The sequence below is a fragment of the Colias eurytheme genome, chromosome 18, assembly GCF_061535395.1.
Source record: "Colias eurytheme isolate Ceu_HAF_F1 chromosome 18, ilColEury1 Martin Lab GWU primary, whole genome shotgun sequence".
Classification (NCBI taxonomy): domain Eukaryota; kingdom Metazoa; phylum Arthropoda; class Insecta; order Lepidoptera; family Pieridae; genus Colias; species Colias eurytheme.
Genome location: NC_142997.1, coordinates 8,183,000 through 8,206,690, shown reverse-complemented (window position 1 = coordinate 8,206,690; position 23,691 = coordinate 8,183,000). Strand labels below are relative to the sequence as shown.

The 23,691-nt window shown below is 32.5% G+C and overlaps 4 protein-coding genes across 4 annotated transcripts; 2 read left to right on the top strand and 2 right to left on the bottom strand.

Moving 5' to 3' along the window:
• Positions 1-459: 459 nt before the first annotated feature.
• LOC149900828 (uncharacterized) lies at positions 460-4,803 on the bottom strand. The gene is made up of 4 exons (XM_090112267.1): positions 4,314-4,803; positions 3,527-3,734; positions 3,097-3,195; positions 460-791 (listed from the first exon to the last, which is right to left on the bottom strand). The coding sequence occupies exons 1-4, from the start codon at positions 4,416-4,418 to the stop codon at positions 574-576; spliced, it is 630 nt and encodes a 209-aa protein (XP_089968393.1). The 5' UTR covers positions 4,419-4,803; the 3' UTR covers positions 460-573.
• Positions 4,804-5,005: 202 nt separating this feature from the next.
• On the top strand, positions 5,006-9,290 carry LOC149900827 (lopap-like). The gene is made up of 4 exons (XM_090112266.1): positions 5,006-5,449; positions 7,679-7,886; positions 8,348-8,446; positions 9,039-9,290. The coding sequence occupies exons 1-4, from the start codon at positions 5,333-5,335 to the stop codon at positions 9,248-9,250; spliced, it is 636 nt and encodes a 211-aa protein (XP_089968392.1). The 5' UTR covers positions 5,006-5,332; the 3' UTR covers positions 9,251-9,290.
• On the bottom strand, positions 9,263-11,661 carry LOC149900826 (insecticyanin-A-like). The gene is made up of 4 exons (XM_090112265.1): positions 11,514-11,661; positions 10,657-10,888; positions 10,037-10,138; positions 9,263-9,758 (listed from the first exon to the last, which is right to left on the bottom strand). Exons 1-4 carry the CDS (start codon positions 11,625-11,627, stop codon positions 9,559-9,561), a joined length of 648 nt encoding a protein of 215 aa, XP_089968391.1. The 5' UTR covers positions 11,628-11,661; the 3' UTR covers positions 9,263-9,558.
• Positions 11,662-12,937: 1,276 nt separating this feature from the next.
• Positions 12,938-17,527, top strand: LOC149900825 (lopap-like). Its single transcript, XM_090112417.1, has 4 exons — positions 12,938-13,107; positions 13,700-13,925; positions 14,284-14,388; positions 17,313-17,527. The coding sequence occupies exons 1-4, from the start codon at positions 12,997-12,999 to the stop codon at positions 17,504-17,506; spliced, it is 636 nt and encodes a 211-aa protein (XP_089968543.1). The 5' UTR covers positions 12,938-12,996; the 3' UTR covers positions 17,507-17,527.
• The last annotated feature ends 6,164 nt before the right edge of the window (positions 17,528-23,691 follow it).

Here is a 23,691-nt window from a genome sequence, read left to right as displayed (position 1 = left end):
AAACCTGCTGGAAGTCCATCTGTCCTTGATGACTCTATATTGACTCACGATTATTATTGTTTGCTAAAATTGTGATTGATTAATATTCAGACTGAAATAAAGACCGTAGACACGGTTTCATTTGGTTATGAGTTCTTAATTAAAAATTATTCCGTAAAATTATAAGACCAAAGTGTGACTTTCTATTTATAAATTGCCTGTTATTTAGTACGTGACTACCTACCCTAGGCATTGTGACAACCATGCCTGACCCGGGGTTATAAGTCACATTTTTCTTTAGAGTGAAAATACAAAATATTTCTACAACTGATAATATTACACAAAAATACGTTTATTTATTTTGTAACAGAATAATTACACTATCTTTTGGTATACAAATATCATTCCTAAACAACGTATTTTGGAAGTTACATAAAAAAAGATAAAAATGTGACTTTCATCCCCGCTCTCCCCTAATATTACTTATATACTCTAATGACCTTACCAATTTTAGGTATCAATAACCAAACACTCTTACCTTATTTAAAACTTTCACCCAATCTCCCTAACATTACCATACAATTATAACTTTATTCAATATAACCTTCTAAACAGTATAATCGCTGCAGATGACGTCAGTATCAAAGACGCAGGATTCAAATGATTTCCCGCGTTTATTCTACACGTGTCTTCTGTGTTATTGAAATATAAAAATGGCGTATTTTGTAAGCTATAGTTGGCTATAGCGCCATCTATTTTGTTTGAGTCGACGCTCTTTACGTGCGGCATGCGTGTGAGTTTCCATAGTTCGTCTGTTGAAAGAAAAATAGATTTGTAAAAGTTTTTTTTGTAAAATAAAAAAGAAGTGTGGCACTCGGGGACTGCCGCGCCGCGGTAAAGCTATTGCATGCTATGCCTTCAAGCCACACCTCCGCGCCCGTCGGAGTGGGGAGCATGAGGTTTTTCGTTACGCAATTTCTGGATTCGGTCCCCGCGCTCTTAGCAATAGAATGCTATGCAATAGCTTTAAAAAAATTAATTTAAAAAATATAATTATATCTCTTGCATTCGCTTAAGCTACATATGTTATGTAAGATAGAAAGAGACAGAGAGTGATTTGCATGCTTCGGTTGTGGTGGCAACAACATGTAAAAATTATCTGCATAAGTTGCATTTTTGTCGAATCATGATTTATAACTATATTTTTATCAAAATGTAAACATAAAAGAGGAAACAATTGCATTTATTTTAATATTTTTAGTGTTGATAAGATAAGAACAAACGAAAAACTGCAACTTGCAAAAAATATGTGTAAAAATTTCGTTAAAATATAACAAAGTACCTATTATATTCATACTCATAATGAATTACTGTTTTCTTTTGATGTCGTTTTAAAATCCTGTTATAGTAAATTATTGTTACTATAATAACAATATGTCCAATTAATTCAAAAACTGTGCACGAAAATCTTGCCAGATACAAGCAAAAATGTCAAAAAAATTTTTTATCTATATTTATTTATTTTAATATTTTTAATATCAATATAATTACTACTTAATACTTCTATAGTGAAAATGCTAAAATCTTACGAAACAAACAAAGAAAGAAAAATAAATAAACAATGTGGATTAGATCACGCATTCAGACGCATGAACCTGACCTCCAGTCGAGCAGAAAATTAATTCCAAAGGTCACTGGTTCGATACCCGGCCGTTCATTGTGTTCACGGAGGAAATAATTATCAATTCCGGATCGGGCTCATTAATTTACCGCAATTTTTTCCGAGTTTTCTCAACTTTTGTCATAAAATTTTTACGTTTTTGGAATGTAAAAGTAATTCATTCGAGACAAAGTTGCAATGGGATAGAAACTGATCAAGCTATAGGTATTTTTCGAATTTTTTAAATGTCTCTTTTTTAGGGTTCCGTAGCCAAAATGGCAAAAACGGAACCCTTATAGTTTCGTCATGTCCGTCTGTCCGTCTGTCCGTCTGTCCGTCTGTCACAGCCGATTTACTCGGAAACTATAAGTACTACAGTGATGAAATTTGATGGGAATATGTGTTGTATGAACCGCTACAAAAATATGACACTAAATAGTAAAAAAAAGAATTGGGGGTGGGGCCCCCCATACATGTAACTGAGGGATGAAATTTTTTTTTTCGATGTACATACCCGTGTGGGGTATCAATGGAAAGGTCTTTTAAAATGATATAAAGTTTTCTAAAAAACATTTTTCTTAAAGTGAACGGTTTTTGAGATATCAGCTCTCAAAGTCGTAAAAAGTATGTCCCCCCCCCTCTATTTTTATAACTACGGGGTATAAAATTCTAAAAAAAATAGAGGTGATGCATGCTAATTAACTCTTTCAACGATTTTTGGTTTGATCAAAGTATCTCTTATAGTTTTTGAGATAGGTTGATTTAACTGTAATTTATTATATTTGCTGCTACGGAACCCTTTGTGCGCGAGCCCGACTCGCACTTGGCCGGTTTTATTGTTTCTTTATTTTGGTCGCAACCAGTGATGTAGAAAGTACAGATCCTAGACACTTTATAGATCCATAACTGAATATTTGAACAAGACTATATTATATAAAGAGTTTCACTGTTGATGTGATTTATAATGAAGTTTTTGATACGAAATCAGAGTTTGAAAACAACATTGTCTAATTTCAGATGTTTTTAGTAGGTGCATCGAACAACAAGGGTGAATACCCTTACCCTCCCTTACCTTACCTTAATGCAAGTATGAAAACTATGCAAGAAATAATATGCTGTTATTTAACTTATTTGTGCTTGTATCTCTCTGAGATACAGATATCACAGATATTATGCTCATGCTTATATTATCTCTTATTGAAATTATGCTCATTAGCGATTTATAAGAAGACTAGCTTGCTGCCTGCGGCTTCGCCCACTTTGTATGAAACCTTATAAATTATATACTGCTCGTAAAACCTTATTTTTGAATCACTTTATCTATTAAAAAAAACCGCATCAAAATCCCTTGCATAGTTTTAAACATTTAAGCATAGAAAGGGACATAGGGACAAAGAAAGCGATTTTGTTTTATACTATGTAGTGAAGAGAAAGTCAAATAAATGTTAGAAACTTACAGGTGCTGCTGTTGTCAGATGGGTTGTTATAACACGCAAATATAACGGCATAATGTTCATAGTTAACATCCAATACAGAGTATCTTTCCGATTTCTGATCTGAAATGAAAATTTTTTATTACAGGAATCCATTCATTTGGTACCTAAACTAAAAAATATATCTTTACCTATTCTGATTTATACGCTTAAAGTAATAACTTTTAATATAGCTTATTTCTTAAAATAAATAAATCTCCACAATTATACAGATTGTTTACACATTACTTTTGATTTGCTTTTTCTATAAACCAATTTTCATTCATATCGGTTCAGTGGTTGAGGCGTGATGAAGAGAGATAGGAGGCGCAAAAAAAAGAGACGGGCAGGCAGAGTTACTGTCGCATTTAACATTATTATCAGTTAAGATTTAATTTCTTTCGTATTTCTATACCTGTATAAGTAACGAACAGCAAGTCACCACCGCTATCATCCACAGTGAGAGCAACAGAACCGTTGTAATAACTGACTGTGTTGTTCACAATCCAGCTTATAGAGACATCTGTTGTGTTGTTGGTCTTGTGGTTGAAAAGGACCATTGCACAGTCGCCTTCGATCTGTAGGTCTGTTGCTACAGCGGCTAGGTACCATTTACCGTCGAGCTGTAGGATTTTATTCATTTAGTTTTAAAGTATTTTAAAGAAATCAAGTAACATTTTGTAAAAACTATTCGATTTAAATAGACCTGGTTTGATCCATATTGATACTATATTATTATTATTTTGTAGTGTATTGATATTAAAGTATTGTTGACTGTTCTTCATCATATACATTAAAATATCTTATGGTAGATGATAATGAAATATAACAAGCAAATGTTTTGACTGGTTTCTTTCTATCATTTTATTTGTCATTTAGTCCCGGATACGCTAAGTAATGGTATTTTTAAAATAACGAATAGAAATACAAAATTATATATCTAACTACATAAATAATAACACAAAATTATATACTACTAATAATAGAAGAAAGTTATAAAGTTATAAACCTACCAGTCCTCATCCAATAAGACAAAACATGAATATACCTTAATTAAAAAAAGGAGTTCAAGCTTACATAATTAATCAAGTTAATACACTGCGAAAAAGTTATATACATAATTGCTATCAAACTAATTAAAATATCTATTGTCTTTGCATTTGTATAAGTAGAATCATAAAATAAAGTATTAAAACACTCACTCCCTTCAAATCCACCTCCCTAGGAGTCACAAGAGGACAGCTAGCATTCTGTACCACAGCCTTCACACAAACAAACAGACACACAAACGGTAGAACGTGAAACATCTTAACTAGTTGTATATCGCTGCTTCGATCGCAAGTTTCTGGTCAACTGAGACGCGTCAAATTTAACGGTGTTTTATAAACTTATCTCAAATCAATCAAATGCTATTTCCGCAGTCAAAAACTTCTTTTCCTTGTCAAAGAGATTAACAAAATAATTGGTTAATTATCTTGTGTCAGTTCGTTTGTTTGTCTTTTATGTTTGTTTACTGTTTTTATAGAAGGTGTTTGTAATTTATTTGGATGTTATCAACTAGCTGTTGCCCGTGACTTCTTCCGCGTGGTTATAAAGATATGAGTAGTAATTAAGATTATGGATTAACGGCAAGCTTCTTCCTAGTTATTTTGAAGACATATTTAATAAGGTTATTATTTATTACTAGCTGCTCCGCGCCGTTTCACCCCCGTGGCTCCGCTCCTGTTGGTCGTAACTGGATGATATAGAGCCTTATATAGCTATAGAGGCTTTAGAACCTTTCTTAATAAATGAGCTATCCAACACTGAAATAATTTTTGAAATCGGACACGTAGTTCTCGAGATTAGCGCGATCAAACAAACAAATAAACTCTTCAGCTTTATCATATTAAGTATAGATTAAATGAGTCAATGAAACCATGAAGATTAGAGATGAGAACTTAATATGAGAACTATAAAAAGGTTTAAAAATGATTAAATATAAATCCAGAATTATAATTAATACAAAACTAGAACACAATAAAATGATAACAATTCCATCCTCTACAACGGGATACGGGACTTCACATCAATGATAAGAAAATAATAAAAGGATAGGATCATGAGTCAATACCCTCTCTAGAAGCCACGTCAATCGAAGATATCGAGATTTATCTAGATGAAGATACCGCTATATCAGCTCTAAAAACACGTACTAAACGCGTTCCAGTTGCAATGAACGATGCGCAAGGAAATTATTATAGTGCTGTTTACTGTTTTTCAAGTGATAGTTGGACAGATATTGCAATTCGGAGAATGCAAGGATGTGAAAACTATGGAGTTATTCCAGATTGATAAGGTTAGTTCTTATAACAATACCGGTGAAACTGCTGTAGTTATACTACTAGCACAGTATTACAATATTATTAGGAAATATGGTAATACTGTGCTACTAGTCTTAAATATTTTTCAACAACAATCTTCCTTATAAATCTGTACAGCATTGTTTCTATGATGGTGGAAGATGTAAGGAGGAGTGAATGAATGAATTCTCTTTATTGTACATACACAGAAATACAGTTTGTTACATGGTTGAGATAACTTATGATATAAAATGATGAACAATAAAATAATGAACTTATGATATATAAAATTTATAATATAAATGTACAAAGAGCGGCTTTATCACTCGTGAGATGCTATAAATAGTACAGGTTTTGCATTATTAATGAGATTAGTATTTGTTTTACTTGGAGCCGGCGGCTTTTTTGTGATGTACCAAGCCTATGTGATAATTTAGATAATAATGTATATCTTCACCAAATTTTGATACAGATCTTATCATACTTTTTTGTGTGAAACACAACAAACATCCAGACGTGAACCCTTTTAGTGGGATATCTAAACAGTGGCTATTTTTTGACATTGTAACTATAAAAATATAAATCCAATGGCTGGTTCACACTTTGATTAGTGCGAGTGCAGGTGATGAGTAGTACTACGTGTGGACAGCGACTGTTTAGTGCGAGTGTTTAGTAGGCTGTGTAGTAAAGTGAATAGAAGCGTGTTCTATTTTTTTGCGAGTGGACTGCGAGTAGCCACGTCCCGCGCGCCCTCCCTTCCCCCTCACTCGCAGCGTGCCTGCACTCGCACTAATCACCTGCACTCGCAGTCAATTGGACACTACTCGCACTACACACCTGCACTCGCACTAATCACCTGCACTCGCAGTCAATTGGACACTACTCGCACTACACACCTGCACTCGCACTCATCACCTGCACTCGCACTAATCAAAGTGTGAACCAGCCATTATATATAAAATTCTCGTGTCACAATGTTAGTCTGCATACTCCTCCGAAACGGGTGGACCGATTCTCATGAAATTTTCTGTGCATATCGGATAAGTCTGAGAATCGGCCAACATCTATTGCACGCCTCATAAGCGAAGCGTTGAGGTGGGTACTACTGTCACTTCGCGCAAAACATCTGATTTTTCAAACTTAAAATGTCTTTATGTATCATACATTGCACTTGTAAGATAATACATACACAATTACACACACATATTAAGAAAAAACACTATTTTTAACGTTCATGATATTTTTGATGTCATTTTTGTTATTTAAACTAGTTAAAAAACAGTTTAAAAAAGTTCTGTCTTGGACGTCCGTGTGTCTGTATGTGCGGATCCTTTTTCTTGTTAACACGATAGCGACCGAAATACTTTACTAATCGAGTCTTTTTTTTTCTCTTACGCTTGAGTATGCTCAGGAATAGAACCCTTTCATTTTTCAGGGTCTGATTCGATGTGGTTTAATTGTTATTAAATAAACAAAAATAATAATTAATAAATATTTATTAAAAAAAAATTATGAGGCGTGCACTTTTGGATTTTCCAAATTATTTTTCATATGTACCACGGGCGAAGCCGGGGCGGACCGCTAGTATTCATGTAAAAATCATCATAGCCATATCACAAAATCAGATTTTTCGGCAAATATTAAAATACGTAAGTATCTATTCTCAAAACGTTTGCCTGTCACATGTATGAAATATTTTCATATTTCCTCTTTATAACTGCAAGTATTTTAGGAAATCGAGCATCAGCGGACGGCAATATGTCTCCATTAGGTGACACGTCTGTTATTTCTTTGAACGTAAATTTTAATAAGAATTTTAAAATGCACTCTATTATAAATGTAAAATTCTTTCAGTCTGCTACTACACATTTATGTGCATTTTTAGTTTTAGTTCGTGATAAAGCTGACACTTCTAGTAATTTTATTAAAATTTTGTAAATTTTATTTTAGTAATGCGACAGTTTTGAAGGATACTGTTTCCTAATCTGCTCATAAGTGGTTATTCGTTTTTAATTAGGATACAGAGATTGATATTATTGACTGAGGTTAATTAAGTACTTGGTTACCTTTTTCGTGCAATCGATAAGAAATGCTGCGAGGTGAAGCTAGTATACATAAAGTATTTTAGAAAAATAACTTGTTAAGGACTATATTTTATTTTATTGTGTTCATTACAAATAACATTGTTTTCTTTATTTATTGTCATCATTTTTTTTTTATTCCAGTTCCTCGGCAAATGGTATGTGATAGAGAAATTCCCAATCTGGTACGAAACGGACGGTCACTGTGCCTACAAAGTGTTCCAGCTTTGTGGGCGTCGAGTGAGGATTCAGAGCGGTTACATCAAAGGTGACATACAGTATGTGCTTCATGTAAACAGTACGTACGCGTCTGGTGATGAAGCCGTGTTCCCTGTAGAAGCAAATAATGTAGGTATGTTTATTGAATGTTTTATTTGAAGTTTCGCCCGCAGCTTCGCCCGCGTAATCAAAGGCAAAAAAGTTCCCGCTCTAGTGGGATTTTAGGGATAAAAACTATCCTATGTGTTAATACAAGTTCTATGTATGTGCTTAATTTCATGAAAATTGGTTCAGCAGTTTTTGCGAGAAGGAGTAACAAACAAACAACAAACAATTACGGAGCTTAAAAATCTGTAGTTAATTTAATTCATTAGTTTTTCCCCTCACAGAGTCATAGTTTCGTTGTTTTTGAAATCATACCAGACAATCCTTCCCTTTTTTACCGTTCGTTCACAAACAAACAGAATCCATACAATACTCAACAGCATTAAAATACAAAAGGAATCACACATTCTGTTTGCCCCGGGCAAAGGCCTGTCATTTGTGCGTTAAAAGTCCAAAAGAGTACTGAAAACAAATTGTAAATAATTACAGACCCGGTCGGTGTGCCCCTGTCTGTTATATCAACGGATTATACGAATTATTCAGTGCTTTACGGCTGCAGAGTAAATGGAAATTTACAATTGAAATATGGTAAGTTTATTAAAGACAAATTTGATCTGAAGAAGTTTTACAATGAGTCGGGAGTCACGCAAATAGCGTCGATTTAGCGTGGTAATTTTGTTTGGTGTGTGTTCAAGTTCTCTTTATGTGAATTTGTTGTAAGAAAAACAAACCTGTTGCTTTGCAACACTTTTTCACTACATTTGGTAGTAATATTCAATTGTAGTTTGATTTAAATAGGACTATACATAGACAAATTAAGTCCGAAACACTTGTGAGTGACTCCTGAGTCTAGACGAACTAAAAAGTCCCTCATGCGTTTTATACAGCTTATATGTATATGGTTGACGCATTTTAACTATGTCCTGCCAGACAGAAAATTTAAAAAATTGTCTGGCAGGCAAAATACATAATTTTGGACATTGAACCCAGGATCTACAGTTTTACGTTCAAGCCTTAACTGCTCAAATGTAAATTGATAAACATGATAAAATAAAGAAATTGCCTACCCTCTATAATAATAGATCCGATATCTGCGACCATCATTAAAAATATTTACCAATAGTCATAACTCATAAGCTAAATCTGTCTTCAGTATTAAGATGTTTTATAACATTTTCAGTTAATGCCTGGATTCTTTCACGAAGTACAACATTATCAGATGATCTACTAGAACAAGCGCATCACCAGCTAAAACTGCTGCCTGATGCCAATACTGTGTACTTAAAAAAAGAAGACCACAGTGCTTGTAGTTATCAATGGACTGCACAAATACATGCAGTTAATATAAATAGTGGTAATGAAACTATGGAAGAAACGCAGGAATGTAAATAAGATACTGTAATATAATTTTGTACTGGATTCTATTGTTTTATTGATGAACCAAACTTAAAAATAACACTTCGAATGGTGTACGTGCCTTAACTGTATGACTACGCAGAAATTATGAGGTTGGAAACATTAGAAAGGTGTATCACAGTATTATCTTAATCATCTAATGTAATCTCTTTTTAAATTCTTCTGTATTAAAAAAGGTTGTTTTAATTTTTTGTTTCCATGTTATTTTTAGTTGCGTCTTTCTTTTACGTTCAACAATTTCCTTATTTATTCGGATCTGGCCATCAATTGTGTCTGGTACAATATTATATTGGTACTGGAAATCTGAAAGTCATAGGCTCCAGTGGTACATCATCATAGTATTTCGGTACACATTTGTTCCTGTCCTCTTTGACCATATTCCTTTGAATACTGTTATTCACACCAAACTGTTGCAGAGGTTTCATCGCTAATTCCTTTGAAACTACATTTAGTGATGGATTTCTGGATAGTATCCACACGTACACTGAAAACATATTAGTTACCTTATTTTTTTAGGAGCTGTTTACGAAAATATTTTAATTATTAGTTAAAAAATTTAAGTCGTTTAATTTTGTCGTGCTAAAATTTAGAGCACTTTAAAATTTAACAATAACTTATCACAAACTGATTAAATTAGAAAGACAAGTACTTCAAATACAAATATAAGGATATGAAATATCCAATTAATACAAAATAAGGCAATCCAGAAAGTATTAACAAATGTAAAAGAGGATTTGAATCCAATAAAAACGAATTACTTACTAAAGTGTTTGTCAATAAGTGGACTGTATTGACAAGTATACACAGTTGCATAGTAGTTGTAGTTCGTAGCTAACACCTTGAACGGGTACTTCCTCGTCTTCACTGTGGAGTAAAATCGTCACAACACAGTAATAAATCAGCAATTCAATCGATAATTGAAGGTATTTTTTTTATTTGGAGAAGAGCAATTTTTAATTATAAGGGCGTGAATTGGGAAAATATAACTAAAGTTTAAAATTACGGTAAAAATATGTCCATAAAATATTTATTATTTATTTATTTACTCTTTATTGTACAAAAGTCTTACAAAATAAAAGTACAACAAAACCATTCAAAATGTAGGTACAAATGGCGGCCTTATGGCTCAAAGCCATCTCTGCCATGCAACCTTCAAATATATTATAATTAATTATAAATAATTTAATTTTAGAACTCAAGCTATTACAATATACCATGGGAACCATCAAAAACGTTAAATTATCTCTTAAAGAAAGTCCACCAGTAAGACAGTGTTGAAATTAATCTCCTAATATCGTATGACTATGAACAGGCAATGCTGCTATATCAAGAAGTAAGCAACACTATGTCAGTTTCGATACATTACTAAACAGAAAACTCACATCGCCGAGGAGCATTCTTATAAGCGAAAATCAGTTCCAAATTAGCTGCATCTTCCACTCTTGTTGGTATTTCAACCTTCCCAACGCTGTACCGATGGAAAAGACCTCTGTCAATTCTGGACTGGTTCAGATAGATCCCTGAGGGTCTGGTCATCAGTTCTAAAGTGGAACAGTTATTGAGGTTCTGGCCATCACTGGAGTAGTGGTATGCTTGGTACCATTTTCCGTAGAACTGAAATTATATGCAAAATTTTGAGTGTAAAATACATAATATCACTGACGCGGACGGTATAAGAGGTTTGCAATCCATTCTAATATTATAAATGCGAAAGTAACTCTGTCTGTCTGTCTGTTACTCCATCACGCCTTAACTACTGAACCAATTTGCATGAAATTTGATATGGAGATATTTTGATACCCGAGAAAGGACATAGGCTACCTTTTATTGCGAAATTATATGTACCACGGGCGAAGCCGGGGCGGACCTCTAGTAGAGAATAAGACTAATTGATAGGTCATCTGTTTCACTTGCTTAATACACATACAATTTCATAAGGAAATAATTTAACATTTGGAATCATCTGAGTGTTGTTATTAATTATACATAAAAAAACAATTCACGAATAATATTAATGTTAGAATATGCGAAGAATTTCAGAACTTTGTTAAGAAAGTGAATATATTCGGAAGAGTTTCACTCAAGATCACGATAAAACATTCACAACTTGTTTGTTTACATTAGGCGGGCGTTACATTTCACGCATAAGAAAATTCATCTTAAACTTAAATTAAATATATTTGGATGCTCCAGACGATATTAAACCAAATGAAAATACATTAAAAAACAAAGTACTTACATCAGCTAACCTAAAATCATCTTGCACGGCTACATTTTCGGGACACTTCCCTGGAATAGTGAAATATCCATATGCATTAGTAAAAAATGCACAAAATATTATTATGTTAATCATGACGAACTCCGTGCTCCGACTGTAGGAATCATTGAGATACCAATAGTTTCTCTTGGGCTAAAGGTTATCGATTCATTCTAAGAATAACGCGTTAATTAATTTAATAAGAATTAACCTTTTGAATATCAACATTTGACTTCAAAGAATTATTCACTGCTTTTACTATTTATACAGTGTATAAAGAGGCTATAATAGGGCTGAAAATTATTCTTGAAGTACATTTGTAAAGCTTTTCTTTCCTGTCACCGAAAAATCACCTCAACAGAAACACCAATACACACGATGTAAGGCAATACTGATTGCACTTTCTCCCATGACATTAATTTTAAAATAACTGTATTCTACTGTGTAATCGAATTAAATCTAGTACCTATTCTATATATAACTTCGCAAAATAAATAATTATAAGCTCAAAACTTAATCTGTTATTTAGTCATTACAATAACAAATAAACAATTCTCTGTATTGATAACAATTTCTGTAGAAACCCAAGATATAAACATCAAAATAAAAAGCAACAACAAGGACGCTTTGAGGAAATTAAAAAGCCTAGAAAGATCATAATTTAGACAATTTTGGTTTATTTAAGGTCATAGTGCGGCATCCTTTGCCGCATCATTTATCGATAGAATCTGGTTCCTATTTACCTACAGGTAAAACAGAAATTCACTGCATAGTCATCACTAGAAATAATAATTTACTGTTGGACATAATTTTTTCGATACCAATACTACTTTTGATTTGGGCTACGTTGAAGACAGTCAGTTCACTATTGTTATTGATAATAGTGCATTTTGAGGTCGATATAAAGCATTGTTATTTCAATATGATTCAATACTTCATTGCAATAAGCAGAATTGCAATTTTTTCTAGATTTTCAGCTGGGAGAAGCCAGTACAAAAGAAGAAAACTTAAGAAGATGGTTTTTTATGTACGAGCACGTAAAAATAAGGTTTTCTTATGTACTCCAATGTTAATCTTAAAATAAATAATGGTTGCGTATTTGTGGTACCAAAAGCAAAAGTTTACAGCGCTATAAATTTTGAAATGTATCCGATGTATGAAAATGTTTTAATAAATCAGGATTCCAGGAACATCAATCTTTAATCACTCAACTTGTTTCCATGCAATATCATGTACCATATTCCATGAAATACTCAAAGAATTTTCGAGAAGATCATACACAAGACGATTACCATTGCGTCCTTTATTACTTGATTTCCCATCAATCCACTTCCAAGAATATTCGCCATTACCCTTGCTAAATATAACCCACGATTTATATAACACCAGGGGTCATCATTGGATAATTATCACGTAGGAGTCGAGTCACTCGGCTCAGTACAGTTGAGCAGTCAACATATTCAAAATGTTTCTCTTCATTTGTTTTTGTCTCACCAGCTTGGTATATGGCGCAGAATTCACGTTACCAGGGGAATGTCCTGATGTGAAAATCCACGAGAAACTAGATTATACAAAAGTAAGTTTGATTTGAAATTTATAATGTTCTGACGCGACAGGAATATCTTTGAGACAAGTGAGCTTATCACAAGATTGTTTTTGTATGTAAAAAGTAAATTGCAACACTACGTTGCATTAATTAAGTACTTATATGCTGTTTATTATTCATTATATTCAGCTTGCGTCTTGATTGATGTAAATCGATTCTTGATTTAGATTTGTTTTTGTTTTATAATCACTTACTCATTGTTTTTAGCGTAAATCGTAATTGATTTCTCTATTTAAAATGTTTATTATTCCGGTCAAGTATGATATGGAATTAGATTTAATTGGATGTATGTACATGTTTGTTACTAAGGAGAAAATACGGTGTGTATAAAATAAACAAACATTTTTTCAGATTGTAATTGAGAATGAGATGCCCAATTATATTTTTTTGTAGATAAATTGTTTAACGAAAACATCATTTTATTATAGTAATGTAAATTTAAAACAAAGAAGACATAGTCCCAGTAGTTTTTGGAGATGAACAAAGTTCTACTTTCTTTTGTATTTTACGATAATTTCCTACCACTTATCATAAATACCTATCTAATTATACTATCCTAAAGTTTTCAGGGCTCTGGTACAACGTGGCAAGCTATGCCAGTGATGGACGCAACATCTACGACTGTGCCTCCCTCGACTTCCAAGAAGACAACCTTGGTTATACCTTGAGAGAAACCTATGTTGATATGGACGGAGGGAACAGAACACAGAAGTCGTATTTCGCAAGGGTTGACCCTACGTTTGATGCTGGTAATAGGGCACAATTTATAGTCAGCCATGAGGATGGAGGTATATGTAAATTTAGTGCTTTTTCTGCAGTTGTAAACAAGCGTTTTAGTTGCGAATATTAGAAAATAATGAAATTTTGTGCATGGTATTTCTACTAATTACAAAATATACCTACAATATTGTTTATGCAAAATTATGACTTTATTGCTTAAATATTGTTCTAAATAAGTTTTTAGTAACAAAAAATAGGAATACTGTAATGTTTTGATTCAATTGGTTCTACATCATCAAAGGAAACGAAAAAGTTAGAGAGCTTAAATCTCAACCATATATTAGTACACACAAAAAGTGCCTTTTTAACAAATGTATACTGGACAAAATAATGTATTGTCTTTTAAAAATAAATGTCTTTTCACAGATAAAGTTCTTCAATTCCCGTTCTTCATACTGTCTACAGACTACGACACATACGCCATCGCGTATACCTGCAAAACTTTGAAGAAGAAACTTAGAACACACTATGGTAGGTATCATATAAGTAACAGTCTCAAATCTCAATACTACTGTATTGTATAGCAAAAAATAAACACAGTACATACAGTATGTATAGCCAATCGCAATGAAATAAATATTATTACCAACTTGCTTTTCGTCCGCGGCTTCGCCCGTTTCAAAAACTTTCCTCGATAATCACTCTATCTATTAAAAAAACCGCATTAGAATCCGTTGCGTAGTTTTAAAGATTTAAAGTATATAGGGACAGCGAAAGCGACTTTGTTTTACAGTATGTAGTGATAGTGATATAGGCGGAAAACAAGGAAGGCACTCAAAGATTTTCGTAGAAAGATAAATTTGGTATTTAATTTCATAATAAGTCATCATCTGCATTCACTTTCATATAATCAAAATTATTATATGAAATTTTGAATATTATTGGCTTGATACGTTTTCTCGGAAATTGGTTTATGAATAAGGCAACGGTATTCCATCACGACCATTCAATGAAACGTAAGATATCATGACACTGGGGAAATGAGGGGAAAAAATTGAAAATATCCTATGCTCTTCCATGGTATTGTAATAGGTATATGTATTATATATAATACCTATAATATTATGTATTATATATACTAGCATATCGATTGCGGATTCGTTTACAACATTAACGAATCGACAACTACCTGTGTTGTTTTATTTATTTTTTTATTGTTTTTTTTTACGCGCAAAATCTTATACATTTTGAACAGTGCGGGTTTTTCTTTGACTACGCGGGCGAAGCTGGGCGGAAAGCTAGTAGATAATAATATTTTAAAACAAGATTAGTAGTTAGTAGTAAAATAGCTAATTTTGCTTTAATAAATAAGCTGCATTATTTAATTCCATTACTATTTGGAAAATAATATTAAAAAATATTGGCTTTGGGCAATTTAATTAGACACTTGGGTAAGTATTTTTCTTATTTGAACGGATGTGCAATTTATTAAGCTATTGCATAGCTTTTATCTCAGACTTGAGCGCGGCGACCGTATGTAAAAAATCTGTAACGAAAAAAGTAAAAACCTAACACTCCCCACTCCAACCGGCATAGCGATGCGGTGCTATGCGATATGGTCCGGGAGCCAGCAGCAGATTTTATGACCAAGTTCCTCTCAAGCGGTAATTAGTAAAATGCATCAAAGTATAGTATTATGAAGCCTCGTGAACGTCAGCTGGAGCTCGGTTGGGGGGAAGAGCGGTTGTAGCCTCCCGTATCAGCTGACGGTTTTTCCACCAAGATACAGCCAGCTGACATATATATTTATCCACAGTTACATATAAGCTATCATCAGGTAAATTTTTGTTTGAGAGGAAATAACGGAAAATACATTTTTCTTTAAATTTAACTTTCATGTTCGAGACACCAGCTGACGTATAATACACCATGTTGTAACCAGCTGACTATTTTTTTTCGTTGAGATATTGGGTTAGCTACAATTTGACAAATTTTTAGCTGAGAGGAAATGAATGAATGAATGTATTTTTTTTCCTATGTGCGTGGGAGGCTACAACCGCTCACCCCCCCAACCGAGCGCCAGCTGACGTTCACGAGGCTTTATAATACTATACTCTCATGCGTCTGACGAATTATCTCTTGAGAGGAAATAGTTAACCAAATTTGCACCTGGCTCCCTAACCAATAGCTTTACCGCGGTCCGCGGCAGTCCTCGAGTGCCACACGTATTTTTTTTTAAGTTTTTCATATCAGCTACTAAAATATTAGTCCTAACGACATCTTTAAAAAAGTGTTTTAACCAACACAAATGATAAGGTCACCCAATTTGATAACATAGAAATTTCAGTAATACGGCACCAATTCCATAGATGGCGCTGAATCGAAACTTCTTGAAAAATAGCAAAATACATAATGTTATATTGAACTAATTATTCTTATTGATTATAATAATAATGGTCAATATTTAAATCAGGAAGCAGCTTATTATTATATAATAATATGTATTGTTCCATGGTAGTTAATAAGACAATTTAAAATATTATCAAAATGCTTTGACATTTTCCAAGTTTAATTTATCATAGGTTATATTATTTTTTTACTTTAAACATAATATGCTCGAATACAATAATATATATACTTCCTATGAAGATAATTATTGTAATATTTTAGAAGAAAATATATTTTTCTTTCTTATAAGTATCCGCCGATCCTTCCAGGCTTTATACTAAGAGTGCTGAAAGCATAAAAATGCATTTTGTTTAGATTTTTATGAAATCAAAGAAGTATTTATACGATATATTTATCGTAAATTATTATTTAAGTAATAGTATTTGGATGCAGATATTATATTATTATCATGGAAACAACAAAATGCAATTAGCTTGATAAAAATTAATTTAAAATTACTCAATTATTATCGAATTACAATTTATTTCCAATTTAAAAGATTGTAGCTTTTATTGTTATTTGGGTATAGAATTTCGATTAAATTATTTATTTATTTATAACTAGGCTTCCGCCCGCGGCTTCGCCCGCGTTTTCAAAGATAAACCCCCATAGTTCCCGTTCCCGTGGGATTTCCGGGATAAAACCTACCCTATGTGTTAATCCAAGCTACCATCTATATGTGTGCTAAATTTCATTGTAATTGGTTATTAGTATTTGCGTGAAAGAGTAACAAACATACACACATACATCCATCCTCACAAACTTTCGCATTTATAATAATTAGTGGGATACTTTTTTGTACAAACCATAATAGAAAAGCAATATTTGAAAAAATACATCAATTGTTCAAGAGACGGCCTTATTACAGAACAGAAATATCTGCAAGGCAACCATCTAAAACAGACAATGTATAAAGTTCATGTTCAAATAATATACCTAGATAAAAGATAGTTATTGAGTTGAGTTCGTTATTTTACGATTAATTAATATTTTATTTGTTCTTTCAGTTTTCACATGGGTTCTATCGCGTGCCAAGGAGCGCCTACAAGGGGACACTTTGAAAAATGTGGAAGATTCTTTGTCAAAATATTCAGAATTGGCGGAACACAGAAAATCATTTGTTTTAAAGGACTTTAGCGATGAATCTTGCGCATTCACTAACAAATTTGAAACAGATTTCTTTACTAGTAACTTTTGGTAAATTATTAAATGATTAAAATATTTTATCTTTTTACTAGCTTTCCCCACAAATATTGAATGAATAAATTAAAGATTTTGCGCCCAGATTTCTCAGATTTATCGAGAGTAAAACAATAGTTTTCATAAAAATTGGTTAAAGTTTTCAAGGAGTTGTCCAACTAACATTGTAACACGAGATTTATTATATATTTAAATAAGAAATTAACAAATTTATCTTCATACAATCTGTAATTTAAGTATTTCTTTAAAATCTCCGTTGCTTATTAAGACGGGATTGGGTGTACATGTTTGATTGAAAATGTAAGATAAAGAGCTTCCATACTTAAAGGTAGACGTTCATTAGCGTAGTATGACTCGTATATAACGGTATTTATGTGGGAATAAAAAGATGGATAACTCCAAGTAAATACTTCTTGACTCGAATTGCGATTTACTATTTTTAGGTAATTTACAAATTAACCACTAGCTGTGCTCCGCGGTTTCACCCGCATTGCTCCGCTACTGTTGGTCTTAGCGTGATGATATTATAACCAGTAACCAGTAGCCTTCCACGATAAATAATGGGCTATCTAACACCGAAATAATTTTTCAAATCGGACTAGTCGTTCCTGAGATTAGCGCGTTCAAACAAACAAACTCTTCAGCTTTATAATATAAGTATAGATTAATTTGGGTGATAAATTAAATAAGAAATTGTTTACGCGTTGACTTTAAAAACAAAAGATGATAACTGATTGTCAGAAAAAAATGAATTACAGTAATACCTCGTATGTCTTTGTTGTATTTTTTATACTTTTTCAGACGATTTAACAGTAAGTATTAAAAAAAAATAAGAAATGTGAGATTGTTTGACGTTATAGTGTTGAGACAAAATGTTTATTTTTAAAAACAGGCTTGTTATTATTATGTTGTCTGTAATACATGTATTTTACAATTTATTCAATTTGATTTTTAATATTGAATTAACTCAATCTATACTAATATTATAAAGAGGAAAGGTTTGTATGTATGTATGGTTTTCACGCATAAACTACTGGACCGATTTTGATGAAATTTGGCACAGATAATCTTTAGACCCTGAGAAAGAACATAGGCTACCTTTTATTGCGAAATATGTACCACGGGCGAAGCCGGGGCGGACCGCTAGTAATAGGATTTTACTAATGTATTCGAATTCAACTCATTAGATTTTATGGCTTTTTAACCTCTCGTCGTTTTAATCTCGTATAGTAAAGAAAAACCAACAATGAAGTGTTTTTTCGTGTTTAGTTTTATACGAGGTTTTTTATATCTATACTAGCTTTCCGCCCGCGGCTTCGCCCGCTTTGTCTTAAACATAATAAATTATATACGAAAACCTTCCTCTTGAATCACTCTACCAATTAAAAAAACCGTATCAAAATACGTTGCGTAGTTTTAAGATTTAAGCATACATAGGGACATCAGAGAAAGCGACTTTTATACTATGTGGTGATTTATAATGATTCTTTTTTAAAAGAAAACGCCTTCAAATCGCCAGAACTAAAACAATTTGTAATCGGACCAGACACATGGCAGGCAACAGCTTTCAAAAAAAAAATAATTGTCAAAATCGGTTCACCCAGTCGAAAGTTCTGAGGTAATAAATCCAAAAATAATTTTAAATACGTTGGATTGAGAACTTCCTACTTTTTTTGAAGTCGTTTGAATAACAAGAGGCTTTTTAATAATTAAAACAATTTTAATTAATAAATTTATTAGATATGCGAATGCTGTTTAGGCCTCAGTGAGGTTACTCAGCAAGGATTTTTGAAATAAAAAAGTCCGTAAAAACTAGTATTGAAATTATATAACTTTATGAATGAATAAAAAAACTGGCAATTAGTATTAAACCGGGTCTAACGTATGTTTGATATTATCAGATATCTGTATACTACATTATTCTATGTCGGTTTTTTTGTTATTTAAATAAATGCACGAATAAAATGAGTCGTAAAAAACAGGACATTGAATATAAGTCGTATATTAAGCATTGAGGTATTATTATAGAGAGGACAACACGAACAAAATCTGTGCAACAAGGGCGGCGAAGCGGGCCGAGTTCATACACTTTGTAGATATTCTGCCTCTTATTACTTATAAATTAAAACCAATCAATCTAACAAATAAATATTGTTTATCTTATTAAAAAAATATGAATAGAATTATCAATTAAAAGTTAAAACCAATCAATATAAAAAAAAATGGTTCGAGGCGATTGACTCTAACTCGTGGTACAAATAGTTTAGTAGCGATGCGCTCTCTAGTACGTAGTACATGGTAACTCAATGGTATTAAGTGAATTAATTAGGAACACATTAAGAACCTGTCAACTGTCTCATTCATAGCCTAGAATTTTTGTATTATTTATTTTATTATTTTTATATATAGCTATTAATTATTTATTTGCTAGCTGACCTGGGAAATGTTGTGCCACCAGACCATTATCATTTAATGGGGCATAAAAAATAGTTTATGACCTGCATCGAGATTCAAGATCGACTATAAATTGATTGCTTACACAAAAAATTTGACAAAAATGTCGTTTTAGAGGAATTTGGTAGCAAGCACTGTGACACGAGAATTTTATAGATAAGAACTATAATATTATGAATACTTATAAATAATATTGTAATACTTTGCTTATACGTTATTGATGATATTTTATTGTAATAATAATTCCTGGATTATATTGTAGGCCTTAGATAGAAGATAGTTTCATCCCGGAAATCCCAAGGGAACATGAACTATGCGGGTTTTCTAAAAAGATATACAAAACTCAAACTCAAACTCAAACATTTATTTATTCAATTAGACTTCTTCCAGAAGCACTTTTGAAACGTCAATACATATTGCACGCCTCATAAGCGAAGCGTTGAGGTGGGTACTACTGTCACTTCGCGCAAAACATCTGATTTTTCAAACTTAAAATGTCTTTATGTATCATACATTGCACTTGTAAGATAATACATACACACACATATTAAGAAAAAACACTATTTTTAACGTTCATGATATTTTTGACGTCATTTTTGTTATTTAAACTAGTTAAAAAACAGTTTAAAAAAGTTCTGTCTTGGACGTCCGTGTGTCTGTATGTGCGGATCCTTTTTCTTGTTAACACGATAGCGACCGAAATACTTTACTAATCGAGTCTTTTTTTTTCTCTTACGCTTGAGTATGCTCAGGAATAGAACCCTTTCATTTTTCAGGGTCTGATTCGATGTGGTTTAATTGTTATTAAATAAACAAAAAAAAAATAATTAATAAATATTTATTAAAAAAAATTATGAGGCGTGCACTTTTGGATTTTCCAAATTATTTTTAAAATTTACCACCGATTCGGAAAGCAGTATCTATGGAGAAGAATCGGCAAGAAACTCCATAGTTGCTCTTTTAAATCATTTCAGTATTACAATTTTAATTTTACAAAATATGTAAGTAACTGTACGTATATATTATCATAATATGCCAAAGAACTGTCCTGTGGTTTTTACGCGACAACCCTCCTGGGTTTTTATCTTCCATATATTCCTTTATGCTGTAATAGGCTCTCTGAACTACATGAAATAAATTTAAATAAATAAAGCTACTATACATCTGTCTGTCGCATTCTTATAAGATTTAATAATGCAGACCTTGGCTGTCGACGAACATACATATATGAATCTAAAATTAGAGTTCTATTTTGGTATCTACGCTAATAGAATTTTTAATAATTCGGTTTGATTTTGGTTTTAAATTTTAAATTGAATAATATCTATTATCTAGTATAGTTAGAAAAATAAATAGCGTATGATATAAAGCTATTTGAGGAAAATCCATACTAATATTATAAATGCGAAAGTAACTCTGTCTGTCTGTCTGTTACTCAAGCACGCCTTAACTACTGAACCAATTTGCATGAAATTTGGTATAGAGATATTTTGATACCCGAGAAAGGACATAGGCTACTTTTTACCCCGGGACATAGGATAGGTTTTATCCCGGAAATCCCACGGGAAGGGGAACTATGCGGGTTTTTCTTTGTCTGCGCGAGCGAAGCCGCGGGCGGAAAGCTAGTTTTTAATAATTCGGTTTTATTTTGGTTTTAAATTTTAAATTGAATATTATCTATTATCTAGTATAGTTAGAAAAATAAATACCTAGCGTATGATATAAAGCTATTTGAGGAAAATCTGAAATATGTCTGAAGCTTGGCTTTAGAAATCAAGTTGTAGGTAAGTGCTAGGTTATTGCGATAATAAATAGTTAAAGGATTACAAGGGATTTAAAATGACAGCGATTACTTATCTAAACCGACGTTAAAACGTGTTACAGTATGTATTTACATGCTTTTAATTCTATAAACTAGTCTATAATAATGAATACTCGCAACTGAAATGATTAAGCATTATAATAATTATTGTATATTAGTGTACATTTAACATGCCATCAACTTGTAACTTACCTACTTATGATAAAAAGAAAGGTACGAAAAAGAAATGACTATTGACACCTACATTCATGCATTTAAATAATAGGTACATAAAAAATTCATTATTTAATACGATTAGAGTTTACCTAATGATTATTATTCTAATAAAATGTATTATGACAACACGTTACTTCGTTAAAAAATCCTCGATAACTACAGTATGCATTGAATACAGCAAGGAAATCCGGGCAGTACCTAGTTTTTGAGTTTAACGCACACTAACGGACAGACAGACGTTTTTTTAATGGTAATAACATAATATTATTTATACCCAGTCTGTATGTCTCGACCACGTGTGATATCATCGGATATAATATATTTATCTTCTTCAAAAACATAGGCTTATCATTTCTGGTAAAAATTCTTCGAGACTAATGAGCCATTATTATCAGATAAAGAAAGCTATGAATAACAATGTTTGACGCACGTACACAATGCATAATTTTTAGGGTTCCGTACCCAAAGGTTAAAACGTAAAGGCCTTCCCCTATTACTAGATAAGCCTAAGGGTGTTAAGGGTACTAAGCCTCCGCTGTCTGTCTGTTTCCAGGCTGTATCTCATAAACCGTGATAGCTGAAATTTTCACAATTGATGTATTTCCGTTGTTGCCACAACATATAAGTACCTACTAAAACAATGAAAAAATAATAAAATTAAGGGTCCCAATACAATAAACGTGTTTTTTTTTTGTATTTTGCTCAATATACCTACAACAAACGTATTGGCTATTATAGATGATAGTACGCTGTACGTAACCCTTCGTGCGCGCGTCCGACTCGCACTTGGTCGGTTTTTAATTGTAATTTACAAAAAAAAAGTATTAATCATACATATTAATGATGTGTTAATGCAATAAACACGTCATCTAGTGATGAATTTCAAATCAAAATTAGTCGAAATTATCGGACAGGTTCCACGAAAAATATTACATGAGCACTAAAATTTTAACTAGAAAATCTTAAGAAAATAATTATTTTAAAATGAATGAAATAAAAGTTCACTTATTTTAGTAAACTAGCATATTAAGAACATAGATTTATACACTACTAGCGGTCCGCCCCGGCTTCGCCCGTGGTACATATCTCGCAATAAAAGGTAGCCTATGTTCTTTCTCAGGGTCTAAAGATTATCTGTGCCAAATTTCATCAAAATCGGTCCAGTAGTTTATGCGTGAAAAACATACATACATACATACAAACCTTTCCTCTTTATAATATTAGTATAGAATATAGATATACTATAGGCATCATTTTATCTCAATGATACTATGAACCGTAGTAATTTTCTAGTGTTTGATTTTACGCGAGTATTATACATTTAGAAATTAAAGACTTTTAACGAATTTTAAACGCGATTTTTTTATTTTTTACGCGTAGTAATTTATTTGAATTGTTATACAATATTTTAAGAGTTGTTATTGTTTCAGTAAAAATTGGTTGTTTGTAAAGTAGGTTTACGATCGAGATGTTTACGTGATAACGTCTTATTGGTGGCAGCGCGGCGCTCGAGATGAGACGGGAGATCGGTCCGTCTCTCTCTCGTTATACCTGCGATCGCGCTCGTGAGGTTTTGGTGTGACACAAGTTTCTGAACATGTCACCCGACTAAAACGATTTTAAAAACGTTATCACGTTAAAAATAACAAGACTAATTTCTAACTGTTTTGCAACCACATATCGGAATGTATATA